At 44.1% G+C, this 24,405-nt stretch overlaps 1 protein-coding gene across 8 annotated transcripts in view; it reads left to right on the top strand.

The window, feature by feature from the left end:
- The first annotated feature begins 327 nt into the window (after positions 1-327).
- Positions 328-24,405, top strand: part of magi2a (membrane associated guanylate kinase, WW and PDZ domain containing 2a) — a 203,704-nt gene continuing 179,626 nt past the window's right edge. For all 8 annotated transcript variants that reach the window (XM_076722674.1, XM_076722672.1, XM_076722671.1 and 5 more), the window contains exon 1: positions 328-759. In XM_076722674.1, coding sequence (XP_076578789.1) covers positions 459-759 — 301 coding nt within the window. In that variant the 5' untranslated portion in view covers positions 328-458. The remainder of the gene's footprint in view (positions 760-24,405) is intronic.

Genomic DNA, 24,405 nt, shown 5'->3' with positions numbered 1-24,405 from the left:
CTGAAAGTTAATTTTGTTTATATTTATTTGGAAAGATGGTTATACTAAGAGATTTAATTATAGTCATTTATTACCATTTTTATTACCATTTTACCCCCAGTCCATCCTAATTGCCTCGTAATTTCTTAAAAACAATAAAATACAATAATTGACATTTTTAAATTGTCACGATATGAAATATAAATCAGTTTTTCTTCCTCACCGGGTCGTTATTGTACACGAAACGTGTTTTTCCCGACCTTTGAGGCAGCACCTGAAGGCACCACAAGTTGAGCAGCTCTCAGTTAATGCGAAGGCAGACTGATGATCCAGCTGCTGCGCGTGAGAGAGTGTGCGCTGACATGGATACAACTGGCGTTTACTGCTGAAAGTGGACGCATCACCGCCGTACGGGCACTTCAGCGAGCGGTAAAACTTCTTCCACGGCCGCACTCATGTGGTTTCCCCTTGTTTGAGCCATGTCCAAGAGCCTGAAGAAGAGGAAGAACCGCTGGACTAACAAAGTCCACGAGAGTGTCCTTTGCAGGAATGAGGAGGGGGAGCTGGGGCTGGAGTTGAAGGGCGGCGCGGAGAATGGACAGTTCCCGGTTGTCGGCGAGCTTCTCCCGGGCAAAGCGGTCTGCCACAGCGGCAAACTGTACCAGGATGAACTCCTGCTGGAAGTCAATGATACCCCGGTGGCTGGACTCACCACAAGGGACGTCCATGCTGTGGTCAAACACAGCAAAGACCCCGTCCGGCTCAAGTGTGTCAAACAAGGTGAGTTTTCCCAGCTTTCACACCAACTTTCCCGCATTTCGTACATCTTTTTTTTCCCGGAAAACCGTTAGCTTTTTGACACGGTTTGGTGTTTTGACAGCAGTGCTATTGTCTCCTCCACTGATACTCCCCGTTGCTCGGTGTTACACACAAACTATGTCGGAAAAATGAACTTTTATGTGTTTTTGATGTTGTTACAAGTCTTCTGTATCCAGATTTTAACATTATTTCCACAGTGGTTGTTGTAAAAAGGTGTTTTCGACGTGTTTTGGTTGTGGGTCCTGTTGCTATGTGTCGCTTTTTAAGGGGGTGTGTTACATTTGGGGCAGTCAGAAAATACACACTCCAGCTCTGCACATGCTGCAAGTACACACTCATTTAAAACTGTGCTTTCAGCCTTGTACATAACTAATAATAACAAATATTTAACACATACTGTGGTGTGCGCACTGTAATATTTCTAAATGTCACGCAGCCACCGCAGGTCAAGATTACAGGATATCCAATAACCTAAGTATAATACCACTCATAAACATTGGATTAGATTAGATATTGGATGAGATTATATTTGATTGCACTTTGCTGAAACCAAGTCTGTTTCACACGCAGCAATTAAACAAACAAACAAAACATTCAGCGCAATATTACAAGCAAACATCTCCGGTATGATCAAAAATAATATTGATTATCACAGACACGTATTTTACAGTCACATACTTTATTATTTATGTGCACAGAGCTGAAACAGTTATTTGATGCATTGATTAGTCCATCGACACAAAGTTAATGTCTTTTTTTTTTTGGCAATAATGCCAAAAAAAAATGCGAACATGTCCTGGTTTCTTAGTGTTAAAACAAAGTAAACTGATGTTTTTGTGTTTGAGAGTGTTTGTTTAGCCAAAGCATGAAGATTTAATATGTCATTTGGATAGTTTTTTCCTTCTTTTACTGTTTTCTGATGTTTCAATGACCAAACGATTAATCGGGAATATGACTGACATTGAAAACAGTTGTTCGTTGCGGCTCTGGATGTGTAAATGTCAGTGATTGTGTATGTGGAAGTGTAATCTTTGGGCTGCTTGTAGTTGTGAGAAACTTGTTCTACTTTTTAACCTTTGAATCACGTGTAATTTTTAAAAAAATTTTTTTCGCAAAGCAGACATTTAAGTATGCAATATTTATTATCCAATTTGTGCTACACTGAGTGGACTAAATTGGATTTGGAAAGGATACTGTATAAATACTAGAGCAAATCCCCTAGTCCCTGTTTTAACATTACAGTGGTGTCACGAGAAATGAAAAATACAATAAAGCATGATAAGGTCACAGTCACTGAATGCCACAGACGCAGCAGGAATAGCAGTTTTTTTATTGTATTTCACTCGAGCTGGATGTGCAGCGGGTTGCTTAAGCGAGTGTTGCGGTTGCACTGGAGGCTCGTGGAGCCAGGACTGGGCTGTCCAAAGACTCCATAGTTGTTGGAGACGTTTTTGAATTGCAAAACATGCAGCAGCCAGAACACCCATGTTGACTCTCGCATTTAGAAAGTGAACACAACTCACATAAATGCGCCCGAACTCGCACCGGCTCCGAACTCCATCGGGCGCTTGTCAGCTTCCCCCTCTGGATGTGGAGCTCTTATGTCACGGACACACTCCTCCGGCCGCCCGTGTCTTTGATCTTTGCTGCTAATGACGCCGGGTGTCTTGCATTGTGAACTGAGAGGAGGATCTGTGGGCTCTTATTTTGGGGTGAAAAATCAGCAAAACCCAGTAAGAGGCTTTGGATCAAAGTCTTACTGTGTTTGTGTGTGTGTGACGGTGTGTGTGTGTGTGTGTGTGTGTGTGTGTGCGTTGAGCAGCACACCAGGGATTTATTCAAAAGGCAGCCAAGCCAATATCAAACTAATGTTGTACTTTTTCCATGAAATATTTATATCCTCCAGTGATTGCTGAAGTGATTGATATTCTCCCGCTGCCCTGCTCGCGTCTGCTCCGTCGGTTGTTTACAGTGTCGAGCTGTTTTTAACATGGTTGATATGTACAATAAGTAAATATTATGGAGGAGAAACACTTCACAGTGTCCTGCAGCAGGGTGCTAAACAACAGCTGTTTTATATTTCAGCAGCACTTAAACCCGTATAATCTGTTTCAGTATTATCACAGCTCATCAGGCCTGACAGATGATACATGTCCACTCGCTGAGCTGCTGGAAACTTGTCTTATGAGTAATTAAAGGCTTGCTTCATGGTGGGTCGTTTCTTTATAATGAACTTTTGCTAATATTAGAGCCAGGGCTTCTGAAAACTTTATTGGAAATGCTCTGTACGACACATGACATGCACACAGATACTGCAGATTGATGTGCAGCCTGATTCCAAAAAGGTTGGGACGTCTGTTAAACATAAATAAAACAACAAATTTTGTGACACTTTTCGACATCCACTCAAATGAAAACAGTCCAAAGACAACATATTTGATGTTTGAGCTCAGCAGCTTCATTCATTTTTGTAAGTATTTGCTTATTCTGATGCAGCAACATGCTTCAAACAAGCTGGGACACGACAAAAGGCTGAGAAAGATGTGGAACACTCCAAAAACACCTGTTTGGAACATTCCACAGGTAAACAGGTTCATTGGTTACAGGTGATAGTATCATGATTAGGTATGAAAGGGGCATCCGGGGAAGGCTCAGCCGTTCACGCACGAGGATGGAGCGAGGTTCACCACTTTGTGAACACATGATTGGATAAAGGATGTTTCTACATGGACTCAGGAACACTTTGTAAAAAGCGTTGTCAGTAAACACAGTTTGTTTGCAAATCACAAACACACTTACACAGCGTCTCACCTTTTCTGGAATTGGGGTTGTAGAAACGTGCTGTTATGAGGGAAAGCTGTAACAGCTCTGTTATTACTGCAAAAACATGTTTAACTCAGAATATTTGCAGAGCTGAAATGATTAGTTGATTAATAGATCAATTAGTCGTCATTTTTCAAGCACAAGTGATCATACAGGTGTTTCTGTCAAATGTCCAAAGAAATAAATATTAAACAGATATAAATTCCGTTTAATTAATTGATTAATTGAGAATATGACCTGCAGATTAATCATTAATGAAGCTAATGAAGTGAATCAGTTGCAGCCCTGACAGATCATGACACTGACCTTTGTCGTATGAGCTCAGCAGCTCATCTCAAAACGACCTTCTGACCTCGATTATGTGTCCGGACGTTTGATGTTCGTCTCACGCTGCAGGTTTACGCTGTGTAAATCTGACCCAGAGACAGCAGTCAGGTCGCAATGTTCGCTGTGAGGTTTTCTACATAAGATCAACACTTCCTGTGATACTTCAGAATAAAATCCCTTCCAGTCAAGGATCCACACAAAGTGTTTGAATTAACAGCTCTTTCTGTTTGTTTTAGCAGAGCCTTTCCTCCACCATGTTTGCACTTAACATTGTTTTCCCACTCGCTCTTTGAGATGGTCGACAAATCACTTAGGCAGCCGTCCTTTGATTTAGATAAATACTGGTTATTGTTAGAACTGCTGGAGCGTATGACTGTAAGCCCAAAAATGTCATTTCCTCATCCTCATCCAGCGTTGTCGATTTTGAAAGATTGTTGCGTTAGTGAGCACAAATATGATTAAAAGGAAAAAATAGCACCCAGTGGCAATGATAGGGTGGTATTAGCTTTAAATTCTGAGCTCTCTTTCTTGTTTGTTTGCAAACGTGGTGGTGAGTTCAGGTGAAGCTTTTGGCTGTAAAACAAGCCGTCACTCACAGTGAACAGCTGCTTGTTGTGAACTGATCCGGGTTACTCATCTGTGCACCGATGCTTCATTTGTGGATGTCATGCTCGTTTGAAGGCATGTCAGGAATTCGAGCCGTCCATTTGTGTACTTATCCATCATTAACGAGAGCCATTTGAGATAGACAGCCTGCCAGCAGTTCAACCTAACACAGTCTCAGATGTGGGGTTAGAATGGAACAGCGGCAGTACGTCTTAATAAAGCAGTCAAATTGTGCTTTATTTTCGCTCCAGCTTAAGGAACACTGTCCAGTTTTCACGCATGGTCGATCTCCAAAGGTTGTTCATGGCCTTTTTCAATAATGCATCAAGTTCTCCTTTGCAGTGGTCCGCCGCTTCACTGAAGTCACCACTGTCTAAGTGCTGTCCTCCTTCTCTTGGGAGTTCTTGTCTGAATTGACAACTTTCATTACGATCTTCTCCGTAATTAGAGACGATCGTGAGTCATGTTTCTGCATTTAAGCACTTAATTTCCCGCGCACTCGAACACGGCTCTAATTTTTCGCGACGTCTGAAATCCTAGGGCTGTATCCCCCTTTACACTCAACAGTCTTAGCTCTCTTATTTGCCTCTGAGGTGAGGATTAAATGAGATTGCCACCAGCAATCAGGCCTGGCCTGTAGTATTTAGGATGTAATTAGGATCTCCACAAAACACTAATGGGTACATAAGAGAAAAGAGGGCTCAATCACATTCCCAGTGAATTGTCATTAGAGAGAGACGTTATGGATGATGTAGGGCTGAGACCACTTCCTGTGGCTGATGCTGCCTCTGTGGATTTGATGACAGTCAAAGTCACTGCTGGAAGTTTTAACCCTCTTTGTGCTCTGATGTACTTTAAACTTCAAACGTGTGTGCATGATTTTATCTACTGGATCAGTATCGTTGCCTGACTGACCGTTTTAAGTCGACTAGGTGTCAGATGGACCCTCCGCATCAGATCCTTTGTCAAAGTCATTATAAAACTGCTATAAGACAACAATGGTTTTTCAGGTATCGGAGGCTTCATTAAGCTTCATTTAGATCAACAGGTCGGTCACTGTCGAGGGGACGGGGACCTCCACACTGTATTAACCCCATCAAATCCCACCATTATGTTTCTGCTGGACAAAACCAAAGCTCAGGAATGATATTCTGGTGTCAGCCAGGGATGATTCAACCCTTATCTGCTGCTTAGTGGATATTTTTTCAACCCACACAAAGCATGCGGGCGAGTTTGTGACAATACCACTTGCATTGCAGCTGCCAAATTGTAAAAAGCAAGTGGATCAGGAGCGTTAGCAATCCCAGTCTCTCTTACCTTGATAATCTGCTCGAGGAGTAAGAATTCAAACTGCCGCTGTCTCTGGAACTCCTAAATGTTGCTGCCGAAGCATCAAGATAAATTAGCTGTACGTCATACTCCCTGCTCCTTACCCTCCACCTCTCTCACACACACGAAAATGCCCCAGTTCAGCTTCCCATTTCAGCTTCAGTGGAGGATTAATGCAGCCAGCTGTGGAGGCTGTCACTGCAGCGAGGAGCTCTTTCTGTAGCTCTGCCTCGCCGCGGCTGTGAACTGTACGCTGATTGAGCCTCGCTGAGTGGTGTTGGGTGCAGGTAAGAGCAGACATTTCCAGGTCAGCCGAAGGCAATCATTGTGCTCGCCGGGTGCCCACTTAGTGTTAGCTGGTGTTGGGGAAAGTCATTACAGCAGCCCGAGCGCGGGGAGCTTTAGCAAGGCAGAAAATGGCAGCAGTCTTCATGGCAGGACCTTTCTAGTTTTAAAAGGTTGTCTTTGGCTAACAGCGTGGCTCTGGGGTTGGCAGTGTCGGCTTTGGTCCAGAGTTAAAATATCTTAGAACTGGACAGGTAGCCTTGAAATTGTTAGAGGCATTCATTTTTCAAGAGGACGGATCCTAATGGCTTCGGTGGCACACCGACTTTTTATCTGTCATGCCGGGTTAGCATGCCAATGTGCCAACATTTTAAATGTTACATGCAGAAAAGTTGAATTTTAACCTCCAGTAATTGTTAAAAGTTGGGAGCAACAGTCAGCTCCCTTCCAGGTCTATTTGGTAGGTGTTCTGGAGCTTTCGGTCTTGTCACATGAGCCTCATTATCAGTGGAGTTTGACAGTTGGCATGGAAATGTACATGTTCATCTTTTTCTGAGCTGCAGGAGGACTTTTGGTCCAAAAGAATATTTAGATATATATATATGTATTTTTACAAAAATCAATGACTTTGTACTGTTTTCAGTTGAGTATATGTCAAAAAGGATTAGCAAGTTGTCAGTTGTCTGTTTTATGTTTTACACAGCGTCCACCTTTTTTGGAGTCGGGGTCGTCTGTGACACGCTGTGATAGGTCCTCTCAGAAAAGCTGGAAAAAGGAACAAAGCCACCGAGGAACAAAGCAGCTAAAAGCTTTGGTGGTGACCTAAATGACACATTGTACATTCACTTAATAAGCCTGAGCAGATGCGTAAAGGACACAAGGCTCCAAAACAGAAACTGTATGTACACTCTGTCTCATTCATCTATCATTCATCATAATGAAAAGGTAAAGGGCTGCTTTCTATTCTCAGTTTCTTTATGCTACGCACACTATTCATTTACAGAATTTAGATAATGGAGAAAGTCATAAGGATTTCTTTCAACCTCGTTCAGATACCTGGTATAGTACACGTCTTAACAGAGACACTAGGATGCCTTTCATACATGCTGTACTAACAATTGCTTGACTCTTGTTCTCTGGCAAAAGTTTTTACTGTCAAGTTTTACTGAGTGATGAGGATATTTCTGCAAGAAATACTGCAATCATAGCTCCCTTATAGGATTTAGACAGGCTTCATTGTTGACATTTCAACCAGAGTCTTCAAGTGTTTGCCTGAGGATTTGGTGGAAAACATGACCAATAAAGATTAAATCTAATAAAAGAGCTCCTCTCCGTTTTGCTCATAGTACTCTGATCTTCGTATCCAGCACCTGTCTCACATCTTTGGCTTTGCAGTAACATCTGTGTGCAGTCACAACACCAGCACAGTCATTTGATTTTGGAAAATAACTTGTTAGAGTCTTAACCAAAGGAGATCGTCCAGTCTGTCCTAGCCCTGTTTTTGATCAAAACATTTAATTATGCATACAAATCTTGACATTACAAGTCCATGTTTCTGTCTCATGGTGCTTTTTCTTAAGTGTTCACTGGAACCATACAAGCAACACTGTGCCCTTTCATAATGATGTCTCATGTCGTCTTTTAACGTCCTGTACGAATACCGCTCATGCAGTTGATGACTCACTGTCTTGCCAAGTGCACGCTGTATGGCTGGAAGCTGTATGTTAGAGCAAATCATGTTGGATAAAGTCATTTATATCAGCTGAAACCTTCGAAGGTTAAGGTCAGCCTTATTGTGCCCGAAGATAAAATTGCCTTGCACACAGGAACCCTGAGCATAAACATCCATACGGCTGAGAAACAATTCATAAAGCAGCACCGCACCAGCCATCCAGTACAGCTCAAGGGAAAACCAGTATGTTATGACACTATCAAGTCAATGGCGCATGCCCAAGTAATGGAATGACTGATGTGAGTGATGATGAGTTTGGACTGGTCACTGGTCTGTTGGGGGGTTTGAAAGATGGGCAATCCCTGAGAAGTTTTGTTGAGTCAGACACACACTGTTGCGTGGGAGAGCAGTAATGATTCTCAGTACAGTCAGACCCATCTGTCTTCTTGTCAGGGTCCCATTGAGAGTGTTAAGTTGCACCAGCAAGTGTAACAGAGAAAGTGTGATACGCATACAGACTCACACTCGTCCATAAAGAGCTGCTGTGTGTGTTCGCATCAGTGCATCCCCGGGGCCTCTGCACCACTTACCACATGCTGTCCAATCATGCCTGACAGAGGTTTGGTGGAGAGATCCTGTTGTCGTTGCCTGTGTTACACTGTCTGACTGCCAGGCTCACCTCTGGGGACAGGTAATGATAAGACACACACCCATAACCACCTTTCCCTCCTTGTCAACATCAGCCATCTGTTGTGGCAAGTATTCCAAGGACTGAGAGGTGGAAAGGCTGCAAACTTTTACGTGTGCACGTGTGCTTCGGTATTTGTGCGTGTTTGTGCCTCTGTGGCATTGAATTAACATGAACTGAAAGAATCGGTGAAGCCGTCGCTTTATTGAAAGCCAAGTGATGTTTTTCTCTGAAAGAGGGTGAAAGAAATCTTTATGACCTTCTCCATTATCTAAAATCTGTAAATGAATAGTGTGTGTAGCATAAAGAAACTGAGAACAGAAAGCAGCCCTTTACCTTTTCATTACGATGAATTATAGATGAATGAGACAGAGTGTACATACAGTTTCTGTTTAAGAGCCTTGCTCTCTGTCCCACAATTTACCTTTAAATTCTCTGTGTCCTTTACGCATCTGCTCAGGCTTATTAAGCGAATGTACAATGTGTCATTTAGGTCGCTACTGAAGCTTTTAGCTGCTTTGTTCCTCGGTGGCTTTGTTCCTTTTCTGAGAGGACCTATCACAGCGTGTCACAGACGACCCCGACTCCAAAAAAGGTGGACGCTGTGTAAAACATGTGATAATCCTTTTTGACATATATTCAACTGAAAACAGTACAAAGTCAATATAGTTAGTGTTTGACCACATCAGCTTAATTGATTTATTTATTTTTTTTCTGTTTATTCTGAATTTGATGCAGCAACATGTTTCAAACAAGTTGGGACAGGAGCCACCAAAGACTGGGAAAGATGTGGAATGCTCCAAAAACACCTGTATGGAACATTCCACAGGTAAACGGGTTCATTGGTCATAAACAACTGGAACTGTGGAACAACTGACCAAACAACAGTCACATCCTTAGAGACATGGGGCTAGCATGGTTAATTAGTTTTTAAGTATTTGTACTTAATAATGACAGTAAAATCAGTCATCAAGCCGGTCGCGTTGATTTTCCATCGCTCGATTAATCATTGACTAATTGTTTCAGCACGAGGCAGAGCCAGTGATTATGAACAGGTGTGATATTTTGTTCCGTGAAAATCTCAAGATGGCCCAACATATTTCACTCCAGATAACTTTGAACTAATGATTCTGGTAGTCTTGGTGCGTTCACTGAAGGAGCAAGCATGTTGAATGCATCAAACACACCTACGCTCAGTCTGAACAGCACCAGTATCCACACGTTGGCCACAGTTAGAGAACGAGCAGGAGGATGTGTGTTCACCTGTGAGAATGTGGTGGGAGAGGGAGCTCGTATAGCTCGATGATTGATGGATGATTTTGGCGATTAAAGCTGCTTTTCAACGGTGTGAGACTGTGAATTTGAATGGCTGAAAGACAAAGTCAATCTAAGGCTCATCTGTTTACTGAAGAGCTGGAATCCACTCGATGGTGACATGCTGTCGGTGTGCATGTATTGTATTTTAAACTCTATACAGTGAATGATTTACTTAGAGTGTATTGTACGTAGACAGCTTTATATCGATTGACACCAGGAATGTTAATTTGTCGTCCTAAAATGTCTTAAAAAAGTCTCAATGACACCTCGTTTGTCCTGGAGATAAGGTGGTCCTCCTTGACTCGGCAACAAATCGGTGTTGTCATCTGTAGTCAACTTTAATTTTTTTCTCGCATGTAGAGCAGTCTCGTTTCCAGCCTCCTTCGGGCCCCTTCTTTATCAAAGACCAATCAAACTCACAAAGAGAAATATTGCAGACACCAGCAGCCCTGTGGGCAGATGCTGAAGCCAGAGTAAACACCGGGGTTGTGAAGCTGCGATGAATCACAACGTGGCTCAGGATTGCTGTTGTGCAACTAGGTGCACCCCCTGGATACCGCAAGATTTTGTAGAGGGAGATGTTGTAAGATTTCATAAGGGAAAAGTTAATATTCCTGCTCTCTCAAACTGCCAGTGGTATGAATATAAATGAGATCTAAATGGGATATTTTGGAGCGAAGGCATACGGGAGGGTGAAATTGGCTGACCTGCTCATGGAGAGAAGGGAATATTAAGCGAACTCCTCAGCCCACACTAGTTGTTGCTGATTCACCAAAAAAAGAGCAATCAATACGGAGCGATTAAAGCTTTTCTGAGAGCCGCCGTGGTTGGTCTGTCCTTCTCTGCCGGTCTCTTGGCGCGGATCAAACAGTCTTGTCTTTTTATTCCACATCGATGAGTGTGTGTGTGTGTGTGTGTGTGTGTGTGTGTGTGTGTGTGTGTGTGTGAGAGAGGAAGCATTTGCATTCGTGTTCACCTCAGTATGTGTGTTTGTGAGTGGATTAAGGTTGGACCAAGATGGATTTTTTCAAGGCTAATCGGTTCCACAAACGCTGGACAATGAACAACAAAAGATTGACTAAACATGCTGCCTCCCTTGTTGGAGGAGCACTTGTTGCTCCGTCTGTCAGGCTTTCCAGTCCAGCACTGCGCATATGCAGATAACAACGATAACGGTGTCAGACTTGCCATCAAAAGCAGTGTTAATTTCTTGTTGCTTGCAGATTTTACTAGCTAGTTGCTAGCTAGCAGCAGTAATTATCATGAACGACATGAGCTGGATGAAAACTCTGTCTCAGCTGACTCGTATGAAAATGAGAAACCTGTAAACGGGTCCATAATGCAGGATGTCATGCTAATTCAGTGCTGTGCTATAAGACTTAAAGGTACATGTCCCAGGCAAAAAAGGCAACATCCTGAGCACTTTATGATCAATGTAGACATGGAAATAAAAGACCTAAGAAACCAGGACCCTTAAGTGTCATGCATAACAACATCAGGGGATAGGACAGCGGACCGAGCGCACCTTTCAACACCATGGATGTTAACTGTAGGTGGCAAGCTAAATAGTCAGTCATGCTAACGTTAACACGTGCCAGGAGGTGGTTAGCCCAGCTCACAATAAAGACTAGAAACAGGAGAAACTGCTAGCCTAGCTTTCTCCAAAGTTCAAAACTACTAGTCTAGGTTATAAAAAATGCGATATGTGATTTAAGGGGTTGTTAGCAACACAGCCGATAAGCGTATTTTGCAACCGTTCCTTTAAATTGACCATTGAACCCAGTGATGATACTGCAGCTACCTTACGGACGAAACAGAATTTGATCAAAATCCTGTCGGGGTTGAGTGCCTCTTGTTGAAAATGCAGCGTTATCGATCGATTACGAGCAAGAACTGCAGAGACAGAGGCGAGCTGACAGAGCAGCAGTTTGTGACAAGATAAAGAGTCTGCAATAAGACTGTAAACAAGACATTGATTTACCGCCGGCCAGTATAGATCCTAGACGGAACAATGAAACACATTATGAGCGTGTCTATTCAGTAAAACCTGCCACTGTCTCAGTTTTCTAATAGTTTACAAACTGGTCACGTGTCTCACTCCGCTGTCTCACACTGAGGATTTATGTCCTTGAGGCCAATGGCTAGTTTTGAGGTTTTTGGGATTCCTGTCAAGTCTTATACTAGCCTTTAGCTTCCCTTTAGCAAGCACCCTCCACCCTGTTATTCTTGCCTGCAGCGAGGTCACCTCCAGCTGCTTCAAGCCAGCTCACATCATCACTCCTGGGAGGTTTCTTACATATGCAGCACTGTCTCCCCATCTCGCTTTTCTTTCCCCTCGTCTTTGTCTCCCTCCTTCCCATTCACGCGCTCATTTCATCCCGCTCTCTCCGCCGGGAACCGAGAGAGGCGCGTTTAAATAGGTTTGGGAGATGAAGAGACGGACGGCGCAGCTCGGCCTGTCTGTCCCTGTGCTGGCAAACATTATTCATGCCTTCCTAACTGTCAGCCAGAGAGCGAGGGACCTTCTGAAAGACAGCCTGGCCGTGAGAGAGAGACAAAGAGACACACCTGATGCTCCATAGATGCAGAGGAAGCACAGAAAGGTGGGGGGGGGGATAGCTGACGGACGGCCTTTCACACAGTTCTGCTTTTAATTCGACTGACAACCACAGTTTCCGCTGTTTTCTGCTGTTTGCTGCGTTTTTTCTCGGTCCGCCAGATGAAAGACACGTCTTTGGGCTTGGGCTCATGCTTCATGTGCTGCGACATCCTCCAACAGATCTGCTTTTTTAACCTGTTCAGCCCTTGTTGTTTTTAGGTACGGTTAGATGTCTCTTCACTGAATTTAGTCATTATTTCACTGAAATGAAAAGCTTCTTCAGAAATGACAAAGGACACGGTGATGTAATTATTGGCTTGACAGATCCGGTAGTTTTATGTGCCCAAAAAAAAACAAAAAACATTTCCGTTGTTACAAAATATTCAGTTTTCCCTCCACCACAAAAAGTTGACGTGAGATTAAGTTGTCACCCTGGTCTTATTGTCTATTCTGAGACACATTTAGAAGAAGCCAAAAGAGAGACTTAATAGAAAAAGAGGCTTAAAGAGGGAGCACATTCGCAGTTTAAAAGTTGAAGAAATAGCAGAATCTGGGCGATTGGACGCTGGTGGTGAAGGGGTGGAGAGCAGCGGCTGAAGATCAGGATGGATGTGATGTGGAGCAGGAGCTCTGATGAGCTCAGCAGAAGGGCCCATGGGCGCCGGGTGTGGATTGGGTGGAGGAGGCTTGTATCGATTTGACTTTAAATAAAGACGGACGACGCGTCTCCACTTACTGTGCAAAAATTAAGCCAAATTATTGTCGACACTGGCGCCGCCATCTTGCTCTGGTGACGTCATTTGGAGCCAGTAGTGATGGGGGGATGCCGCCACGCTGTCGAGGTCTCACCTGTAAACCTGGCCGGCTCATTAGCGAATGGATGTCTGTCCCTTCTTGTCCATCAGAGACACATTAGTCACATGATGACCCTCAACACTGTCACATTCTGGGCTTTTCAATAGCGAGTCAAAATATTTGATATATGAATTTAGATGATCTGTGCACAGTACTTTTACTCTGCAGCTGATTTTCAAGCTGTGATCGACTCATAGTCCACCTGATATGAAACCTCCAGCTGGACATTGATCTGCTGCTGCTAGCTGTCAGTTACGTACAGTTAATTTGTTTTCCATGGGAGCGCTTTGAAGCTTGGCACGCACTCAGTCAGATTGTCTTCTGTTTTTTGGCAAGCGGGTGGACTGTTTATCTTTCCAATGTGTCACACTTTCACTGCAGTCAGACCCTTTGTTCTAAATCTTAATCTTTACCCATTTGCTCCGCGCTCTTGACGTTTGTGTCGGGCCTGAAGTGACACATTTACGACTGCAAAGAGTGTTGCAGGTCACTGCTGCAGCAGGGATGGCGATGTGAAGGATCAGTAAGATGTGATGCTCTGACTCATCTTTGACTGCATCCATGCCCAAGAGGCTGCAGGATGGAAAAAAGGTTAATTGTATGATCGGTTCCCTTAATCATCCCTCCGTGTTTCTACTGACGTTACACCGTGAGATGTAGCACGGTGCCTGTTACTGAGTGACAGCTTTCAAGAGTATCGACGGACCAGCTAGATGCTTGGATTGTGCTGCGTTCGAGTGCAGGTGGGGATGTTCGGGAATATCAGTCTTTCGTGTTAGTCTGAATTTCCCTTTTCTGTAGAGAAAGTGAAGTATTTACTGTAAGCAAATCTAACTTCACAACTGTTTTGTTTAAAATTAGCGTCCAGTCGGAGGTTAAAATCAATCTTTGTTGGAGGGTTGTCTCGTCTGTCCTGATGCCAGAGTGAAATGAAGAAGACTCTTTGGGCTGTCGGCCACACTGTGTCCGCGCTCTCTTCTAAATAACCCATGGCTCTTGGCTGTTATTTTCTCCCCTGTGCTTGGTTTCTTTAAACATTGATTTTATGCTTCAGGAGTTTCGCGCACGCTGAAAATATGTTGTCCAAAATATGCCCTGTTTGACTTCATCCTCGCGGCGCGGTTGAGTCAGACATTCTGCGCTCGGTGTTTGTAGTAGAAAGCAACTCTTTGACTCGACCGCTGATTGAAAACTCATCCCGCTCTGGGCTGCTGCTAGATCAGCCTTCGGTGCGGATTTTTATTGAATTTTCAAAAAACTCTGTATCTGTTATGCAAGGGAAGAGTGCATTTGCAGCCGGTGATGAAGAGAGTGGAGAATGTAGAACACACCTTCCCCCAGACGTTCTCATTGCCCTCGGGCTGCAGAGCCGCGCTGTGCTGCGTTTGAACCACAGGGAGGTACGAAAGGGACGAGGCAGCAGCCGTCTGGCATCACACCGTCCTCATCTCTTCCACGAGTCTCTGCAGAATTGCTGTTATTCACCACAAGGTATGCAGTAATTAGACTGAGGTCAAGGGAGTGTGTGCCCTCTCTCCATCATGTCCCTGTGCAGCTTCATTTAAGAAGTGGCGCTGCAAGTGTTGCTCCACTTCCTTCCAACAATTAGCAAAAACGCCCCGGTTCTTCCCTCCCCTCACTCCTGCTGTTTGCACTCTGCCTTCATTAATGCCCCTTCCCTTAACTCCCTCGCCCTGTTCTCTCACTCTGCTCTTTTTATTTTCTTTCACGGAATTTAATGAAATGAGGAGAATTAAAGGAGAATTGAAGGCGCAATCATCCTCCTTCTGTTCTCCTCCGCTCTCAGAATTAAAGCCTACTTCTCGGGAATAAATGTGGGATTTGTGCCTTTTAGTCTTTTCAGTGGAACTACGTTGAAAGGTCAATGTTTACGACTCTGCCGTCGCTCATCCAGAATTAATCCCACCTAACACACAAATTCATGCACACAGTTGAGAATGACCACAGAAGTGGCTCCAGTTCCTGCACTGAGTAAGAAGCTTTTCCCATTATCTCCACTGTATTTAATGAGCCTTTTGCTCACTTTCTCACTGCACTCTGTTTCTTTTAGACTCGCTCGGGTCAAGCTGCTTTTCTTCTGCCTCAGAGTCTTAATTTTCGTGGGATCGTTTTGCCATCAGAGTAGTGAACTATGCTCAGTTTAACTAGTAGTTTAACTACATTTTGAGTGATTCGCACCTCCAGGCGTTGCAGCCCGCCGCGTATGATTTTTATCAAAACATTCGTGTCTGTATGATGCAGGTTAAGTCTCTCGAAAGGCAGGAGTCAACAGTCAGTTCTTGGATTGGTGCATCTTGGCTGCTGTGCACTTACACTTGATGTATACCAGAAGACAGAAGAGATTATCATGACTGCAACACTTTTTTTCCATCCTACGTCTGTGTACAAGTCTGACTAAGTCTCCTCCAACATGCCGTGCTTTCTTTGTTAAAAGTTTTGCCTTTTTTTTTAAATGGTGAAGGAGTTTGTTCCTGGTCTTTGGACAGTCTGTCAGTTAGTCCTACAAATGTAACTGTAACTGACCGTAAATATCGAACATACAAGACGGTAACAGAGCACAGGGTGGTACACTGGAGCAGAGTTGTCTGACTTGTTTAATTTTTGATGGACCTCTCTGAGCTCACACCGGTCTGCACCTCACTGAGTTTGTTTTCTCAAAAAGTGAAGTCTGACTGCTGTGGTGGAATTTAATGCGGCTCTCTTCTAACGCTGGCTTCTCTAAGCTCGTTAAACTGTCCGGTCGCCTCTGGCTTCAGTCCAGTGGCCCAGACCAATGCCTTTATTAGCCGCTCCTTCGGTCCACAGACTGACTACTATATGAGCTCCCCCGGTTCCTGTGGCTGACTGTATGGATTTAGGCTGACCAGGCCGTGCTTCTAGCCATTATGATGAGTGATGGATCTCTATTATTCTAACTTGAAAGCACCCATTGTTATTCTGATTAGGCGTGGCAAATGAGAGCTGCATTGCTAAGCTTCCTTTTTATCCGTCCACTCACTTTTCTGCTCTCCGTCGCTTTCCTACCTCCTCTCACATCGCTTCCCTCCTCTCTTCCTGTGCCAGTGTGCATTATGGGTGTTGTCATCCGGTCCCTGCAACACCCAGACCTCATGCAGAGAGGAGCCGCATGGTGTTTTTCTATATCTGTGGCTGAATGCTGCAGGAACAGCCTTGGCGCCCAGTTGGTCCCAAATGGGAGTGCCTTGCCAGCCACAGCTTTACCATCCCTGAAAAGACGCTCGGCTAAATAAGAGCAAAGCCACCCGAGCTGCGTGGACACAAAGCGGAGTAGTTTTGCCTCTCTTCTGCATGGCAAAGGGTTCACTGGCACCTAGTGCTTGTGGGATGAATGGGGTTGGCTCAATAGACTGAAAATCAACTGTGGTTTAGTGCGTGGCTGTCAAATGATGGTTGTATACGTCCAAATCACGCTTTTAACTCCTGATGCAAGGCCTTAAATACTGAGTATCTGCCAATAATGACATTTTTGACAGTACTGTATAGTACTATATATAGTACTCTATAGTAATATTATATATGTAGAGAGTGTCAGTATCAGTCTTTTGAAACCGGAGGGTTTGAACAGCCTGTCTACAGCTCCAGAGTGAATAAAGTATTGAAGTCCAAATGCAGCCTTGAACCAATAGCTGCACTTCAGGGTCGTGGAAACGTCACAGCATTACACACAGAATGATTTTTTATAAGGCAAAACTGCTCTGTAATCAGTATTTTGCATCATTCACAGTCGGCTTGTTGGATCAGTCTGTGCAGTTCCAGTGTTTTTGAAAGCTGCCAAACCCAAAACAAAATAACAAAGGATTGGAAATGGATCAAACTGTTGATCGGCCACAACCCTGATGCTTGTAATCGGTTCAGTAGATCCTTAATTCTGGGCCTGATTTAGTAGAAGTTTTTAACTGTAGGCTCCAATTCCAGTTGAAAGCCAGAAACTTCATTCGTTCCCGGAGTTAAATTGGACCCTCGTTTACCCTCGACCCTGAAACTGCAGCCTGGGCCTCCAAAGGAGAATGATAAAGTATTTGGGAGGACGCTATCCGAAAGCAGCTCTGTAAACAGAGCCACTCAGAGGTGCATTACTGAGCTAACATCACCACACCAGAATGCCAGCTGATGGTGATTGCACTGAGAATAAGACTCTGACGTTGCATGGAGCTCAGCATCACTTCACTGTTAAACAGGTCTCTGTTCAGCTTGGACACAGTGTTGTAGTGGAGGCCTTTGGTGTGGTTCCAGGTCCTTCACAGCCATTAACTTGCGACCCTGGATGAATCAGCATCGTTAAGGACTTTCAAAGACACGACATTCAGACTGCTTCATGTTGATAGACGGTAAATCTGCTGTGTCTAAGTCATATATATGAGGAATGGCCGGCTGCTTCCCCTGGATTGTCAGAACCAATTTGGCCTTCTCTGTTACACCTACCTGTAGCTACCTGACTGGTACACACTGAATGTGCCCTCTTCAGTTAAGTTGTACAATGGCCGTCTGTGCAGAAAGCCATTGAGACATTTCTAAATGCTCCGAAACAGAACGCTCTCCTCTCTCCACTGAATGCCTTTCATGCGCGCTGGAGGATGAATACGAGTCCTGGCCTCTTGTCGTCGCACATTACAGTCTTGCGCTGTGCACCTTTACAGTTACACTCCGGTGTAGCGAGGGAGGTATGATGTGTTCACCGTATGTGTGCAGGTTTGCATGCACAATGAGCAAGGCCTGGAAGAATTTTTGTGTCTGTATTTGGGATTTTCTATTCAAGGAAATAAAGAGAAGAAAATGCAGCCCCTAATGTAATTTACACACCGTGTTTGTGTGTGTGTGTCTTGCCGACACTGTATGCTTCTCCTGAGCAAGTACAGTCACGGTCATTCTAACATTTTTACAACATGTTATTAGTATGCTACGGGTGCTGTGTGTAGTGTGTGTGTTTTGGGCTGCTTACGTTCTCATTCTCCTGCTCTAACATCAAAATCCTCTCATCTTACAACGATGGTGCCCTTATCAACATGCCAACAGTGTAAGGTAATCCTTGTGCAAATAAACCCAAGCACTCTTGCCTCTTTTTTGCATTCATTCTGGCAAATAGGCTTCCTTCCAGTGATGTGCATGAAGTAGCGGGGAGAGTACAGACTTGGCACATGGAGTCTACAGCCCTGGCCCGCGGTACTAATGAGGTCAAACAGATATACACAGTTCCCTAAACAGCTCTGTCCAAGACATTCCAGCACAGCCACTTTGCAGCCTGCAGGCATTTCTGCTCGTCCTGGAAAGCCAGTTTTACTGTGGTTCGGCACATTATCTCAGCAGCTCCGGCCTAAGGCATGTCGAGATTCATGTCCTAACACTGTTAGGAAAGATGGGGATTTAGTGTCGTCTCCTAAGTTATCTGGGAGTCCCACTGCTACACCCACGGGTGGGGGGGGGGGGGGGGAATGGCTACTTAATGCATATAAAACTCTTTATTCAAAAACCGTCCTGAAGTGTTTGTAGCCAGCTGATGCTGACTGCCAAATTCTACAGCTCGCAGTGCTTCATGGTGTTTGGATATGAGATTGAAAATGTCTAGACAAGCCTGCTGTTTATCTTTTAGTTGTTAAATGATAATCTTTTATTGTGTTAAGTTAATAGTCCACACGCTAACAGTTTTTTGGGAGTTTAGTATTATGCTAACACTTGGATGCTTTAATCTAGTAAAAACATTATTTATTCAGATTAGTGAAATTTCTTTGATTTCTGTCTTGGCGCTTAATTAGATGATTTTTGAGGGAGTTTAGATGTTAGCAGGCTGGATTCCAAAAGGAAACAGGGTCTGTTTACTGCTGGAGTGACAATACCGTCCCTTTACTCTTTAAACCAGCCTGTCTTAAGCAAGGCTGCATATCCCAACTTTCATCGGGCGAAATGCGGGATGTACACCCTGCACAGGTTGTCAGTCTGTGTCTGGGCTGACACATACAGACAGACAAGCAACCATTTGTTACCCGTGCGTGTCACTGCTAACCCACGGCGACAGAGGGAGGACATGAATTACCCATCCTGACATTATTTATAGAGTATGCAATTTAGCCCAAATTAAACCTTACACCAAAATGAATAACAGGACATGTATTCAGACTGTGTTCAGACGAGGTATTTTGATGGCTGTTGACTGTAAACAATGAAATTGAAGCTTTGAGGTCCACTTACTTTTGGACATTTAAGTTTGTGTCTTTACTCAGTTGTCATTATGTTACCTAACAGCGGAACCTCTGTCACATGCAATAAGAGGTTGTGTATCGGGGAGGGTGGCGTCAGACGTGGATGGCCTTCTTGATCTTCCTCCGGCTGTCCACTGACTCTTGGTCCAGAGCTTTGACCCCGTCCCAGGCGAGTGTGTGATCAGTTTTGGTCAGCTGATGTCTGCATCTGATGATTCAGTCTTCTGCCGTTGTACTGTTACCGCCCCACGCTTAAGTCACGTGATTACACCTGCGCTTGCTCCGTGAATGTGGTGGAATTCAAATCCGTAACTAACGCTTTTTGTCACGGTGCGGAAGGTTTCTCACGTCTAAATGACACCTTAGCACGAGCTTTGAAGCAAGCTCGCAGACTGAGTCCGGAGGAGTGTCTTGTCCCCTCCTCCCTCCTCTCTGAAGTCAAAGGGAGTCACAGCCACTGGAATGTAAAGAATGCAGCTGTAGCAAAAACAATGGAAAGTAAGTGCTTATGACAGATGTGCAACCTCATCTAAGCGTTCGAGCAAAACGTTCAGGCGGTGTATTGTTTCCCCTTTTCCAAAGAGTGGGACAGAGGAGGATTCACATGGCAGCCGCAGTGCCACAAGTGCCCGCAGGAAAGATGTCTGGAGGTTAAATGACAATTGCTGTGTAACGTCTTTGAACAAAACCTCTGTTCTCAGAAATAAGCAAAATTCCTCTTTCTGCTTTGAAGGCAGTTTTCACATTTTTAGGGTTTTTTTGCTGTCTTAAGTCTTCCAGTAATGAATTTCTAAAATCAGGTCTCTGAGCCAGGAGTTAATGATGAGTCATTTTTAAGCAGACTGTTGAGATTTAATGAGGCGTAACAGATTGCTCACTGAAGTTTCTTTTTTTTTTTATATTTTTAAACTTTGCCGTGTCTTTCATACTAAAACCCAGAACATCACAGTGTCACCTCCCGCCTGTGGGGCCTGATGTCACCTTGTGAGTGACCTCCCCTTGTGTTCAGACACACCGTGCAGATACAAAGAGACAGACTGTCCTGGTCTGCTTGTACAATCTGTAACGTCTGACTGCATTAGATACATAATCTGCTCTGATTGGGCGAGTGGCCAGGTGTTTTTTTTGTTGTATGGTAATTAGGAAGCAACACAAATCAGTGAGCGCTGTAAGATATCAGCTTCCTGTTGTCACGCTGCTTGTTGCCGTTTTGTTCCTGAGATGCTACTTTTCTTTTTTTAGTGAAAAAGCTCACAAAGTCACAAACTTCCCAGAGAGCAGCTGAGGCAAGCAGGGCCCTTGTCAGTGCTTTGATGCTGTCGTTGCCACCCAGGGACCGTATGAGAAGAAGGACGACATGACAGCTCCTCAAAAGTCAAGCCAAATCATCTACATCGCCCCCTGGCGGCTGGCCACAGTATTGATCAGAAATCCAGGTCCCGCCATGTTAGCAGATGGGAAATGGGCAAAACTGAAAAATGAAAGTACACATCAAATACAGATGGCTTCATTTTAGGTAGTTTGTATCACGCTGATGGATGTTCAAGTGTTTGCTTTTCTAAGTTTGGTTTCAATCAGTTATTTGACGCTATAAAAAGGGGCTGTGACGTTATTATCGACTCCTAACTAGGCGTATGGGCAGGACCTCGATACTGTGACTCCATCGCCCATCACGTCTCCACAGACTCTGCCTCCGAGATACTATGTCTTCATTTTTTGTACAGTGGGAGGGAGTGGAAACATGCCATTTTGAAGCATTATTTGATGTAGCAGAGATGCATTTTTCTGTTCTTCTAATCATCTAGCGACCCCTCTGATTTGGCTCCTGATACCTTGTGGGGTTCAGAACCACTGCCTTTAAGGAGCATTCCACCAACTGAGCAGTGCACTCCTAGAACGGCTTTAAAGAAGGATCAGAATCGACCCAGCCGTTGGGTGTGTTTTACTAGCAGCTGGTGATGTAGCCTGGAGAAGCTGAGATAAGCTCCAGAGATAAGGAGCAGGTTACAGAGGTCTGCTGAGCTCACTTCTTTCTCACTCCACAACCCGAAATCCAAACTTTCAGTCTTCAGACTCAACCAACGCTTTTATCAGATTTCTTGCAGCTCCCTCTGGAGCCACAAAAAGCTTTATACAACTTTTTCCACATATTCATTGGTACTCCCCAAGTCCTGTAAACAGACTTCCCCTGAACAGATTTCCATCACATTATGCTGAAATGGAACTTAACGCAGCCACACTCTGCTGGTGCAGATAAGAAAAAAGGAGCAGCAGTATTGTTATCATATTTAAAATGACAATTATGAAAACGCTATTTTTTTCCCCACAATGATAAAATTTGTTAATCAAAAGTTAATACAAAGGTAATGAAAAACTGTTCAGTGTCATCTGCTGCTGCGCGTTGGGTTACAACATACTCTGCATGCAACAGTGAAGGTTTCACTGGTGGACGGCTTGGCAGTTGAATGGCCCATCGTCCATGTTTTTATACTGACTCCATGTAGTTTGTCAGGGATTGGCCGGGCTGTGATGGAGCCACATTAAAAAAGACTCATCATTCATTCAGTCCACTGCTAAAAGGGTGAAAATGAGCAAACTAGCACTGAACATTGCCAAAATGAAAATGCATCAGTACGAATGTTCTCGCTAACACCACTGTGCTCAAATTGTCTGTAGATGGGATATCAGTCAAGGAGCCAAACCTACCGGGTGTTAAATTAGATAACCTACTGTCTTGATCAGACCAGATTGATTCGATTGTGTCCATGATGGAAAGAGCTTCAGCGTTTAAAGGAAATGTTCTGCATGTGTTTCATCTTCTGTCGGTCTGTCACTTGCTGTCACGCCTGGAGTTCTGCCCGGTCATGTGGTCAGTGCTGCTGAAAAACATCTAAAAAACCTTCAAACTGTACAGAACACAGCTGCCAGATTAGCTCTGTATTCTTTCTGTGCTAACGTCTGTCCTGGCTGACTGCGGAGCCTAATTTAGTATCAGGTTATTCATGCAGACTGATATCTGGACTAACACACCACACTTCTCTGTGAATAACTAGTACTTACTGGTTTTCGTCCGGACTGCAGGACACGACAAGTGAATTCTGGTCAGGTACTTTGTCCTCGTACAAATTGCATGATGGGAACTGGAACAAGCTTCCTAAAAACATCAAACAGGTCAAAAATAGTTTCTTTCAAGAGATCTCAGAGACATAAATTGACTGATGTCTCAGAGTTGTTACTGGTGTTGAAGCTGATTTCAAAACGTTTGTTTTTATATTTTCGTGCTGTGTTTTTGTGTCTGTTATGGGTCACAGCTGCTGGGTGTCTTATCAGTAGAGTTATTTCAGATTTTTAGGATTTTAATGTTTGGCTTACACCAATATTTGTTTTCCTTGTCTCACTGATACAATGCGCTTTTAATTTAGATTTTTTCGTTGTGTCATTGAGACCCCAGGAAGGCAAGCGACCACGTTATTAATATATAAAGTCCCTGCACGTTGTTTGTGAGTGTTTGCAAACTACCGGGAAGACATCCATCTCACCGGGTGACAAAAGTTTCTCTGGGTCGAGTCTCACTCTGGATGCTGATGGGTGATCAGGTGGCCTCATGGGATCCAGCTTGCCGCCTGCCTGTGACTGATTATCACTCCTCTGGCCCGAATGGCCTCGCCAGGGCAACAAAGTGGCAAACAGCCCTGGGACCCTTGAATGATCCATTCTGTCCCCGTCGCCCCCTCCCTCAAGAGAGGCAGATTAATCACCAATCCGACAAGACACGACCACAGGCTATAAAGTCATTAATAAGCGCTCAGCAGCCGGGATAAACAGTGAGCAACAAAACAGGCACCTCAATTGTCGTCACCCGTCTTTTGTTGACTTATTTGTATATTTCTTTCAAAATTCTTGCATTGTTTACTTTGTTCCCGGAGTCTCAGAGCCGTGAAACATTCAGGAACGGGTCCATTGATTCTGGCTGAGCAGTCGGCGTCGTGGGAGCGACTGTGTCAGAATAAAAATGTGCTCAGTCAACTTATCTCTCTACTCATTCTCCGCACTGTGACCTCCCTATCTGCCGCTCTCACTCTGGAGAGAAACAATGAGACGGTTTCTGGGATTTAGCTGCGAGGAAATCTGTGAGAGCAGGAGGATTTGTTTTGCTGTTTTGCCCGGGAAGCAGCACATAAGCCATTCATTCCCTGTCTTGCATTTTCTTATTGGCTTAAAGCAATTAAAATCTCTTTGCAGCAGGAACAACTCCCCCCCCCCCCCAATTGAAGTTTGAGAGAATAGGGACAAAGGACTGGGTCTTACTGCCTGGTAGTAAATAAGGAGACTCACCTATGGATGGAGTAAGGAAAACATTTTAAAGGCAGTGCGCTGAATGCAGAACGATGCTGCCGAGGGGAAGTGAAAATACACTTCATATCCCTTAGCTGCTTAATATTCAGCTTTCTATCAGTACACAGCTGGGAAAGGCCACATGAGCTGCTACTTTAGTTCAAATGCACCTTAATGGATCTTCTAAATATCTGAAAATATGTGAAGGATGCAGCGCTCGCAAAATGTTGTCCTTGCTTCTGTTTTGTTGTTGATGGTGGAATAAGGTAGCCTTGGTATATGATTTCCATCACAGCATATCATTATTTTTTGTGCTCATCCATCAGTCCAGGACACAAAGTATGATATAGTTCACCGCGGGATGAAGGCAGTCTGTCACAGTGTGGTTGTATTAATAGGTGTTGGCCCATCTGGTGCAGAGGTTGTGCGGGATGAAGCTGCACAAGAACATGCACCTTGAAGGTTTGGGTCTGCAGTAATGCCATCAATAATACCAGATAGAAGTAAAATATAAATAACTGAACAATATACAGTG

The sequence above is a fragment of the Chaetodon auriga genome, chromosome 22 (genome assembly GCF_051107435.1).
Source record: "Chaetodon auriga isolate fChaAug3 chromosome 22, fChaAug3.hap1, whole genome shotgun sequence".
Classification (NCBI taxonomy): domain Eukaryota; kingdom Metazoa; phylum Chordata; class Actinopteri; order Chaetodontiformes; family Chaetodontidae; genus Chaetodon; species Chaetodon auriga.
The sequence above is the reverse complement of the archived record's forward strand: the minus strand, read 5'-3'. Positions and strand labels throughout refer to the sequence as shown.